This window comes from Spermophilus citellus (genome assembly GCF_964194105.1).
Source record: "Spermophilus citellus genome assembly, chromosome: 5".
Lineage (NCBI taxonomy): Eukaryota > Metazoa > Chordata > Mammalia > Rodentia > Sciuridae > Spermophilus > Spermophilus citellus.
The window spans coordinates 94,049,485-94,062,123 of NC_138186.1; the positions used below are offsets into that span (position 1 = coordinate 94,049,485).

General features: G+C 35.5%; 1 protein-coding gene across 1 annotated transcript in view; it reads right to left on the reverse strand.

Annotated features, from left to right (window-relative positions):
* CEP162 (centrosomal protein 162) overlaps positions 1 to 12,639 on the reverse strand; it is an 88,989-nt gene that overhangs the window by 12,673 nt on the left and 63,677 nt on the right. Inside the window, exons 23-25 of the mRNA XM_081294646.1 lie at positions 11,806 to 12,455; positions 6,956 to 7,097; positions 5,307 to 5,405 (exon numbers count right to left, since the gene is read on the reverse strand). Coding sequence (XP_081150772.1) covers positions 5,307 to 5,405; positions 6,956 to 7,097; positions 11,806 to 12,455 — 891 coding nt within the window. The remainder of the gene's footprint in view (positions 1 to 5,306; positions 5,406 to 6,955; positions 7,098 to 11,805; positions 12,456 to 12,639) is intronic.

Here is a 12,639-nt window from a genome sequence, read left to right on the forward strand (position 1 = left end):
TAAAATTGGGAGTTCATAACCCACTTCAATCTAATGTATGCAGTATGATATGTCAAGAGCTTTGTATTGTTGTGAACAACCAATAAAAAAAATAAAAAAAAATCATGAAGGCAGTTGCATAACTTTGCAGTGGACCTAGGTTTTCAAAGGTGTGTGTCAGAGTCAAGCACTGATGGTCTTAGGGATTGTGATGGCAGTTGCCATGGTTTTGTGGATGTGGATTAGACTGTCCTCAGGTACCACAAGAATGGGTGACCAGGACTGTGCCATCAAGCAGTCATGATTCCAGAGCCACAGGATGTGAGGGAGACCTTCCCCAGGTCCTTCAGGATGAATGAGGGAGATCCCTGTGGCCACAGTTCTTGAGTTGCAGGATTGTATGGGACCTGAGGAAGGTCCCCCAGGATGAACATGGGCGATGCTGAGGTCTGTGGTCTTTGTTAAGTGCAGATCTGAGGTTTTAGGATACAAATGTGATCCTATACAAATAGGCCCTGATTGTGAGTAATGCAGGAACTGGTTAGGAGATTCTCTAGGACCCAAGGGGCAAATGCAGACAATGCATGGACTAAAACCTTTAAAACTGTGAGCCAAGTAAACCTTTCTATAAGTTGACTACCTTAGATAATCAATTAACTAACTAAACCTAGATCTTAGAAGCCCCACAATCATTCCACTGTTTGTTCATAAAACAATAGCAGCTTGTTACAGAATATCTGAAGTAACTTACAATAAGAATTTTGATGAATGGGCCCTAGTCCCTCAGATCATATTAGAGATCAGTCTTACATGGTTTCTAAAGCTTTTTATAAGGTTTTTATATATTAAATAATCGAACTAATGACAAAGTTCTATAACCAGTAAAATGCATATATTCAATAACGGAGAAAATAAGGAATAACAACATCAATCCTCTCAGTTGTCTCTAGGGAGTGATAAAGACTCAAATCATTTCAACTGACATTTTTGCAGTCAACTAGGAGTAGGAAAATAAGATTTGGAATCTATAATGAATGCTAAAACATGAAAGATTAATACTTTCATTAAAGTATTAAAAAATCCCCCCAAATCTTGAGAAATATGTGCCTAAGTTTCTGTCAACTGACTTTAGTTTGTCTTCAGTTTTTTTTTTTTTTTAACCCCATTGCAGCACATATGCTTTTAAAGAGACATGGTCTGAAAACATTTAGTTACTAAAGGCTTGAAACAAAATACAGAGCGTAGAAGAAGCTTTCAGGTTTTCATAATTAACATGCTAAGGAAAAGCAGTTCACTTCCCAATAATGTTGAGGGTATTTGCTATAACTATGTTGAAAACTTCTAGGTCACTGCTCAATTTTCTCATGGCTCTATACAATATTTTTAAAAATACAGCTAATTACATTGCTTTAAAATTTCTAATGTGCTTTTTTACTTGTGGAATAAATGGGACAGGGATTTAACCCTCCTTTCTTAAAGCAACTAGCAGATAACACAAACAACAATTTTCAGACACTAGATAACATGCAGGACTATGATTCCTGCAAGAAGGGAAAGAAACAGGGTGAGCTCTCCAACTGCCCAGTTTGTTGCCTGGTGGCAGTTTTGAAGTCAATGAAAGTAGCCTGAAAAATTCCTGGAGCTCATACAGGCATAGGAACATTTCACATTTCTATCAGTCTGAGACAGAATGCCTCATAATATACAGAATATCCAGGAGAGTGCACTGAAGGTTATCAATAGTAGGAATAAATTATTCTTGTTAGAAGAGCTACAATAAATTAACTCCATATTAAAAGGTAGGTATTCAAAGAGTATTATTACCTTTATTCAAGAGACTCAGTATTTTAGTTTTACAGTAACAAAGTTTAAAACCATGTGTCTGTGTTCCCCATAATTTATGAGTTAAAAAGTTAATCCCTAAGGCAATAGTATTGGGAAACAGGGCTTAATAAGAGGTGATTAGCTCTGAGGGTTCTGCCTTCATGATTGAGAGTGGATTGTTATAAAATGAAGTTTGGGCCTCTTTCTTTGTCTTGCCCTTCCACCTTCTCCATAGGCTGATGTAAATGAAGACCATTCCCAGATACTGGCACTATGCACTTGGACTTCCCAGCCTCCAGAACTATGAGTCAAATACATTTATTTTCTTTATAAATCACCCAGTCTCAGGCATTCTGTTATAGCGCAAAACAGACTAAAATAAGAGCTTTCTTATTTTCAAATATCTTGAATTCTCTTGACTATCATTATATTGCTAAATTAACAACACTAACTTGACTCAAATCAATCTTTTAATCTCATAAACATGAACACATAATTCCTTTTATTGTTTGCCTTAAAAATTTCAGGTCTTTGAAATTCTGTAAACTTAATGCTTATGTTAACAAGGTTTTGTGTGCATCTTAAACACTGAACAGGAAGTGCAATGTTGAACTACATAGCTCTTCAACTACTAAAACAAGACTTAAAAAATTGATTAGTGGCAATAATTATACAGTGCTTTTATATTTATCTCACCATAATGCAATTAACTGTTTCACTTATGTGACTTAAAATATTCTTGAATAATAAAAAATGGTGCATATGCTTCAATTAATAGGATGTACAGGGTTTCTAGTTCTTTATATTTTCTAGAATCAAAAGGATCATAGAGTAATAAAATGGTAGGTTTTCCAGAGACAGCTTTCTTGTAATAATATCATTATTGGTGGCCTGGCATGGTTGCTTTATTTCTAATGAAACAGTATCAGTACTAAAGGCAACTCGAAAAATATGTCATTCTAAAATACACTTAATTGACATAAAATTTCTTAGCTTCTGCCTCTTAATTGTCTTCAACTTTCTTCACCTTTTCCTGTCTGAAGGCAGGGTATAAATTTTTATTGGGCTCTAGAGAGCACTCTTGACTTATTAGTGCAGAGAATGCACCAGAGGAATCCTCAGACAAAGCTTATAAATATATGGGAGAAAACTAATAGTATCTTTCCACAGTTTCCTACCTTTGGAAACCTAACTGATTTCCTTTCCTGTCATTTCTCTATAAATTTATTGCTCCTTATTGGAGATGCTATGTAAGCTATAGTTTTAAACCACTGCTTTGAGTTATTTTTGATTGAGGTTTCTCTTGCATGATGTGTACTGAATGTGTTAAAATCTGTCATTTATTGCAAGGGTCTGTCTCAACTAGGAACTCATGAGAATTGAAGGAAAAAGATTTTTATTCCCTGACAATTTGTGGAGACCCCAATAAGGACTTTCTGGAATACCCCACTTGCTCTAGAGCCTGTAGATAGGATTGTAGGAAAATTGGCAGAAACTGGTAAAAGGTATGAATTGTCACTACTTACTTCTCCCAGATCTCTGTCTATAGTACCTTGTTGAGAGGGAAGTAAAAATTTCCCTTTGTCCTTTCTAAATTCAGATTAGCAGTGAAAAAAAAAAAAAAAAACAAGTTCTTTTATTTTTGTCTTTTGTGGATTTGGTTTGGGTAGTTATCAATGAATAGCCTCCCAGAGATGGCCTTTTTCATTACTTGCCATAAGAATAAGAATCATAGAGTAGAACATAGACATAGATCTTATAAGTCTATTGTGAAAACCAGGCTCAGACTGGTGAGTTTGGATAAACAATGCTGAAGCTATTCTTTAAGCCTCCTTTAGTAAGATTAAAAAATAAACAAAAAAAATAAAATGCAAGTAAGACTTGATAAAATTAAAATCTATACCCGCTTTAAATTTCTTTACTCAATTTCCTGGCTTTGACCATCCAGAAGATCTTCTGGATTTCTGGTCCTTCTTTCTCAAAATCTGGTCTCATCCTCTCAATAAACTCCTAAAACTCCAACTTCCTGGGAAAATCCTCTAAATGTTCAGCTGTCCGTTTTAACTTCCCCTTTTCATAAAGATTTACAAAAAGCCCTCCAGCCTAATCATCAGGACTGGGGTATACAGGATATTTATGTAAATGTTGATAACCAGGAAATAAATCTGACATAGGCTCAGGAACTTCCACTCAAATTTATAGATTTGAGGCAAATTCCAATGACAAAACCTTGGCTTATCCTTCCTAGTCTGGTGACGCTTTGAAAGTCCTATCTGAGATTCCTGATTAAAAGTTCTAGCAAAGCAGACTTTATCAAGAGCCTGTTCTTGCTGCATTTACATGGATAATCAAGCTAATGAGACTAGACTTATTTTTGAAAACAAATTGGTCTGTGATTATCTTTGACAGAAACAGATGTGATGTAGAGATAAAGCTGTGTCTCAGTAGCGAATTATAATGCCCCCTGTGGTTATCAGATTCATGCCCTTTTCATTTTCTCTTGAGATTTTGTTTTCAAACTGCCATCTGGCCTAGATTCTGAATTCTAGTTTACTTTAATATCAGGCTATATACATATAATTCACCAAAATAATATTTTATAGTTTTCTCACCTTTGTGGCTTGAAATCACTAAAACTTAGAACTTTAGAAAAAATGCAGTTTTAAACAATCTGAGACTGAATGACGTGATATAAACTGCAGAGAATCAACACAACTCACATGTGGATAATTTTCAGGCCTATTGCTGCATGGGGCATTCAGACATCACCAGAGACATTTAAACAGCCAGAATCTAGAAATCTTCTTGAGTGGCTTGCCCTCCTAGACTCAGAATGGTCTTTAAAGCAGTTTCTAACCATAATCTTTGTTTTTTTTCTTTTAAATGTTACTTTAAAGAGGCCAAACTTTGGGAGCCACCTCATGGGACAACGTACTTAAACATGAATTAAGACAAGCAGAAAAGAAATTTTTCTTTTCCTCTTCCAATCTTTTATCTTGCAACCTCTAATCCAAATCTCTCCCAAACTACCAACTTGGAGAGTTCTAAGCCACTGCTTTGAATTGCCTGCAATGGAGTTTTTCCTGTGTCGCACAGATTAACAAAAGGAAAAACATACTTATTAATCTCTTGTTACAGGGGAGTCCAAACTAAGAACTCAGGAGGACTGAACAATAAACTATCTTTTTTCCATGATATTACTTAAAGCAGAAATAGTATTCTATTCTACCTCTTAAAAAGCCCCCAAAGAACCAAACATCTCACATCCCACTGGACCATAAAACTTTAACAGCAAATACAAACATATAAAAACTTACTGCTAATAATTTGACTTCAGCTGGGTAAAGCAGACATTATATAGCAAGTTACTAATATTTTTGTGAGCTGTGATAAGTTTCAGGTTATATCTATTTGTACATTAAAGTTAAAAAATTAGAGAAATATAAATGATTTAAATACCTAACCAAAATAGTATGCTAAGATAAATTTTTGGTATTTCTTACCTCTTTCTGTAGAATTTCTTCTCGAACTTTAGAAACTGTAAGAGATTCTTGATTACCCTGCAGCTCATTAATTTGACTTTGGAAATGTTTTATAAGTACCTAGGAAATTGTTAAAGAGAACTGAGTTAATAAAGCTCTCTCTTGAGCACTATTTGAAAAATATAAGAAAGACAACGCATGACTGAAAATCTTTAAAAATAAACCTCTATAATGTCTGAGCTTTTGAAAAAGAGTGGATATTATTTTGTATTTTGTAATTAAGCAGAATGCTATTATTTTTATTAATTAAAAATAATACAAGTCTTACAGTATCTGAAATGTTTAGGCAAAGAAATAGAAATACAAGAACAGATGTATATATCAAGAAACTGAACATGAAAAATAACTCATGATGTACTTTTTACTATTTAATGATCAGATTATACTGATTTCCATTTAACTCACAATTTCACAATACTGCATTTATAACTGAGAAAAGAACATATTTATGGCCCCATGGTATCATCACACTACGATTCCCACTTCTCCCAAATGTTCCTTACTACAGAATCACTTAGTGTAATTCTTACAACTACTCTGACACCTACTCTTTTGAAAACAAAGTTAGAGAGGTTATCTGAGAGTTTGTATGGACAGTTACTTTTGAAAAGCACTTTAAATACTTTTGGAATAGTACTATTTCATTTGCAATTAAGATGAAGACTGAAGAATAAAGTGAGGTCAGGGCTTTAGAAACTTCACAGTTCAGTGAAGGAGACAGACTTGTAAGCAATTTCATCACCCTTCACCCCCTAAATATTTCAACAATGCCTCTTATAGTAGGGGCATTTCTCAAGAATCATAGTAACATCTTTATACTTAAGAAAGTCAGTTTCTTAGTAGCCAGTCCATAAACTTCCCTAATTGGAGAATTTGTTTTTTCCTTTATCCTGTTTATAATTTTAATAAAACAAACATTCACATATTCATTAATTTTTCAAACTTTTTCCCCACTATTTGGATACACGATTTTTAAGTTGCAGATGAAAATTCTATTTAATGCTGTTTTTCAACCTACTAACATCATAGAAAATGGGCCACATGGTAAATATTTTTAGATATTCTAAGCAGATGTACTTATTATCCAAGAAGGAAGTCATTTGTTAAGGAAATTGCTGATGAGTTGTCAGCATTCCTCAGGTTCTTAGACTGTACTTCATAAGGGCTAGAGCTTTGTTCATTATTTTATTTCTAGTACCTGATTGTTGACAGACTTTTAATTATTTGCTCAATGAATGAAAGGTAATAGGAAGAATGCCTGAGGATAATTACTTGTCAGTTGGGACTTGGGAGGGAGGTAGTTCAACTTTCAAGCTCAATTACTAATGTCCCAATCATGTTAGACTCAACCATTTGTTACAAACCTTTTAGAGGAAGAGTTAAGAAATGTAGAGTGAATTTTTAAAAAAGATATATTTAACTTTTCTCCTTTAAAATTATATGATAATGGTATCTTTTTTTTTTAGAGCCAATACTAATTTCCCATTTCTATTATTATCAATCTTTAAAAAGTGAAACTAAAGTACTTACAAATTAAAAATTGTTTTGCTAACAGTCCTAAAAACATCACATTAAAGTCAAAGAAAGAGAAAAACAAATTTGTCAGGTACCTCTTGAGTTGCTATTTTACGATTCAGTTCAGCTACTTTGGAAGAAGAATTTTCGACTGCATTTTGACAAAGGAGTTTCTCTACTTCCCTCTGATGAGATGCTTTGAGGGATGCAATATGTGCTGCAGTATCTTCCTTGACTCTATGGAGCAAATGCAAATCACATATAAAAGTAGCTCTTCAATCTCTAACTCAGAGTTAGCACAAAAATAGCATAAGTCTAGAAATTAAAGCAAAGGGTGAGAGGGGATCAATATTGTGCACCATGATTTACAACCTGTAAGTTCTTACAACCACTCCATGAACACACTATTATTTACTGTATTTTAAAAGGGCAAACTTGAGTTTAAAGTGATATATCTAGGACTCCAGATCAATAAACTTTAGAGCTAGGATTCAAGTCTAGCAGAGCTGGACTTCAAAGTCTGGGTCTTCCACTCTATCCCCAACTTGTAGTTACATTCTTTGTGGGAATCTAAGGTTCTAAATATCTTCTTGAATTTAAAGCACATTGCTTGACCTTTTTATCTTTTAAGGTAAACAGAGTTCTTCCTTAGATTCTTATTTGGATAATCATAGCTGCTTCCTTTAGAATTTTCACTATTTGTGTCCTGGTAGCATTGACCAATTTTTGATCCTAGGGCTAGTTGTGAGAATACAATGATCTTTATGATAATTCTCAGGACACAAGGGAAAGATCTGAATTTAACTTTTGACTGTAAATGTGATACTATTCACATTTGTCTTTGACAAAATTGATGCACTCCAAAGCAGTTTAAATGGTAATGACTCACTGTTGATACTAATATGGCAATTTAAAAACTACAAATTTAGTCGGTTGCTTATTTCACTATATAATATTTCTTCATGGAATGGTTAGAGTTCTAGGAAAAGCAAAAAATCCTAATTGAATTATTGTTTACAAAAATCCTCTATAATAGGAAAGACTGACATGATTCTATACCTAGAAGACCCAAAAGGGTCTACAAAAAAACTACTAGAACTAATAAATGAATTCAGCAAAGTGGCAGGATATAAAATCAACACACATAAATCAAAGGCATTTCTGTATATCAGCGACAAAACTTCTGAAACGGAAATGAGGAAAAACACCCCATTCACAATATCCTCAAAAAAAATAAAATACTTGGGAATCAACCTAACAAAAGAGGTGAAAGACCTATACAATGAAAACTACAGAACCCTAAAGAAAGAAATAGAAGAGGATCTTAGAAGATGGAAAAATATACCCTGTTCATGGATAGGCAGAACTAACATCATCAAAATGGCGATATTACCAAAAGTTCTCTATAGGTTTAATGCAATGCCAATCAAAATCCCAATGGCACTTCTTGTAGAAATAGATAAAGCAATCATGAAATTCATATGGAAAAATAAAAGACCCAGAATAGCAAAAGCAATACTAAGCAGGAAGAGTGAATCAGGCGGTATTGCAATACCAGACTTCAAACTATATTACAGAGCAATAGTAACAAAAACAGCATGGTACTGGTACCAAAACCGGCAGGTGGACCAATGGTACAGAATAGAAGACACAGAGACTAACCCACAAAGTTACAACTACCTTATATTTGATAAAGGGGCTAAAAGCAAGCAATGGAGGAAGGATAGCATCTTCAACAAATGGTGTTGGGAAAACTGGAAATCCATATGCAACAAAATGAAACTAAACCCTCTCCTCTCACCATGTACAAAAGTTAACTCAAAATGGATCAAAGACCTTGATATCAAAACAGAGACTCTGCGTCTGATAGAAGAAAAAGTTGGCTCCGATCTACATATTGTAGGGTCAGGCCCCAAATTCCTTAATAGGACACCCATAGCACAAGAGTTAATAACAAGAATCAACAATTGGGACTTACTTAAACTAAAAAGTTTTTTCTCAGCAAGAGAACCAATAAGAGAGGTAAACAGGGAGCCTACATCCTGGGAACAAATTTTTACTCCTCACACTTCAGATAGAGCCCTAATATCCAGAGTATACAAAGAACTCAAAAAATTAGACAACAAGATAACAAATAACCCAATCAACAAATGGGCCAAGGACCTGAAGAGAGACTTCTCAGAGGAGGACATACAATCAATCAACAAGTACATGAAAAAATGCTCACCATCTCTAGCAGTCAGAGAAATGCAAATCAAAACCACCCTAAGATACCATCTCACTCCAGTAAGATTGGCAGCCATTATGAAGTCAAACAACAACAAATGCTGGAGAGGATGTGGGGAAAAGGGTACTCTTGTACATTGCTGGTGGGACTGCAAATTGGTTCGGCCACTTTGGAAAGCAGTATGGAGATTCCTGGGAAAGCTGGGAATGGAACCACCATTTGACCCTGCTATTGCCCTTCTCGGACTATTCCCTGAAGACCTAAAAGGAGCGTACTACAGGGATACTGCCACATCAATGTTCATAGCAGCACAATTCACAATAGCTAGACTGTGGAAACAACCCAGATGCCCTTCAATGGATGAATGGATTAAAAAAATGTGGCATCTATACACCATGGAGTATTACGCAGCACTAAAAAATGACAAAATCATGGAATTCGCAGGGAAATGGATGGCACTAGAGCAGATTATGCTTAGTGAAGCTAGCCAATCCCTAAAAAACAAATACAAAATGACTTCTTTGATATAATGAGAGCAATTAAGATTAGAGAAGGGAGGAAGAGCAGGAAGAAAAGACTAGCAATAAACAGAGACATGAAGGGGGAGGGAAAGGGAAAGAAAATGGGAATTACATGGAAATGGAGGGAGAGCCGCATTGTTATACAAAAATACATATAAGAGGCTGTGAGGGGAATGGGAAAATAAATAAGGAGAGAAATAAATTACAGTGGATGGGGTAGATAGAGAGGATGGGAGGGGAGGGGAGGGGAGGGGGGATAGTATAGGATAGGAAAGGTAGCAGAATACAACAGTTACTAATATGGCATTTTGTAAAAATGGGGATATGTAACTGATATGATTTTGAAATCTGCGTTGGGGGTAAAAATGGGAGCTCATAACTCACTCAAAGCTTATGTAAGAAATATGCTATGTCAAGAGCTTTGTAATGTTTTGAACAACCAATTAAAAAAAAAATAGGAAAGACTATTTCTTGGGCTCCAAGCTATCTGAGAAACAGACTAGGAAATTTAAAAATTATGTACAGAAAAATTTATTAAAAAACATGAATTTTAAATTATTTCTAGGAAAGTATGTGATTCTTCCCAAACAGCTTCATACCACTATCATATTCAAGACTGAAGAAACAAAGTTTTGATTTGGAGCAATTTGGCTGTCATAATGATTCACTCGCTGACCTGGCTGCCAATCAGTCAATAAACACTTGTTAGGTGCTTCCCATGCTCATTCTGCACCTATACTAGGTTGCTGGAGGGGATGCAAAAGAAGCATATTCTTAAGGAGGCACAAGGCTGTGTATGATTAATGCTTCCTTGGTACATATTATAAGTCATGTAGGAGTTCGGGGTGGGAGTTGGCAATTTTCAGGAAAGGTCCAAGAAATGTTTGGTAGAACAGTAGGATTTCAAACACAAATGAGCAAAGGCATGAAGAATGTTGTCAGGTAAGTCATGTAGAGTAGTATCAGAATGGTGATGGGGCTTGAGATGTGAGGCAGTGAAATTTAGTCTTGATATTTAAGGAAGTGTGGAGTCACTGGAGGGCACAGTGACTTGGATATAGGAGTATTTAAAGAATATTAATGATTTTTAAGCAAAATGATTGATTGGGGGAGTTAGAAACAAAGTCCATGTGATCAGGGTGGGACGACTAGAGTCAACCATGTAGGCTGCTCTGGTTTACTATAATAAGGAAGCATTCTATAGATCATGAACCCAAGGAAAAGAGGAGGTAAAAATGGGCCTGAAAATTGGAATTAGTATGGCTACTAGATAGTGATAGGGAACTTGGAAGGGGGGGGGATGCCTGAGGTAATGTTAATTCTAAGAGGAGCAATCCAATAAACAGTTGTTATAGCTGCATGATTTACTTTTTAAAGCTTGTTCTCAGATGTGAAGCCTAAGAACAGATAAGCTTAGCAATGGAGAAACATTTTTAGGGAGAAGAAAAGAAAGTAGAATCTGAAGTCAGAAAAGCCAAGTCACAAAGGTTAATGTGAGAAACCATTTCAGAAAAGGTTGTATAGTCAACACCTTTGAGGAAAATAGAGAAAGACACTGGGCTGAGAAAGGTCACATTGAAAACAGGTTGAAAAGAGTGAAGGTGATGAGAGCCACATTTCAGAGGTGGAAATAAAAGTGGCTACTTGTGGAAAACTGGCACTGACAGAAAGAGGACCAGAACGTGGTTTGACTAAGGGAAAGAAATGTCTGAGGATGATGGAATGCTTGGAGGATGAGACCATGGATAGCGACAGGTGATTCTGAGGAGGAAAGGAATAAGTATAAAAGTTCCCCAAGGGATGCACAGATCACAATGACAGTTTGAAGAGTTATTTTTGAAAACAGAATCTTTTCCTCTTAAGACTGTCAACTAGTTGTAATAAGAGCTGTTTTCTCCAGTAACCTGCCTATAGTAATCATGATAATTTCTTTGCAAGAAAGACTCAAGGGGCCAGCTTATTATTAACATTATTTGGATATATGCAGAAAGACAAGACTGGTCAGACCAAAGACAATTTGGGTTGACATGGAGATTTTGGTTTGTCAGAATCTGGTCCACCAGCAGGTAGAAGACTCTACACTGAAACAAATCTTACCACAATTTCTTATGGATTCAGTTTGGATCCAGAGAAAAATGTTTTTACTTTTTTTAAAAAAAGTCTTTTATGTTCCCATATATTATAAACAACATTTTACCTCTTCATGGAGTTTTCAAATTGGTTCACTGCTGCTTCAGATTCCATCTTCAGCTTATTTCTCTCCAAAACTAATCCCTCTAGTTCACTTTTTAATCTGTAGTTTTCTTGCAAAACCTCTGAAAGATGAGAATCAGTAAAAGTTTGTGGCTGGTACAACTTCTTATCCACGGTTACAGAGGAGTTTGCATTTCGTTTATTTGGATGCAAAACATCTTTCTTCAACCTTTTGACATTCATTTCTTCTCTGCCCTTGGAGTTCTGACTAGACAGCATCATTTTTCTCTCCTTCTGAAGCCTCTCCACAGTTTTTGAAAGGTCTTGTATTTCTCTTCCTTTTGCAGCCAGTTCTTCATTGAGTCTCGCCAGTTTAGCTTTAGCATGAGCCTGCTCCACCTGGAATTCTATAGACTGTAAATCTTTATCATCTTTGTTGTTTTTCTTGAGCTCTAATTCAGCATTCTGGTGTTTGAGAACATTTATTTCTGCTTCAAGGTTCCTTACAGTGATTTGATGGGCCTCCTTAATGTCCTCAAGTTCCGTCTCTAGTGCTTTAACCCTTGAGGAGCTGTCTCGTTGGTTCTGGGATGTTTCTTTCAATTTGAAAGCAAGTAACTGTTCCTGCTGCTCTAGTCGTTGTTCATACTGAATCTGAGGAAAAGAATCTGTGTAATATCAAGCCCTTGCTCAACAATTTAGTTACTGTAGTTCTGCATTTTACCAAGCCCTACCCAGCCCTTCCTTGAGGCACTCATATATTCTGTTATCTCCAACTCCAAGTCAAAAATATTGAAGTCCTACTCTCTGAAGGATATAACATTATATATTCTTATAT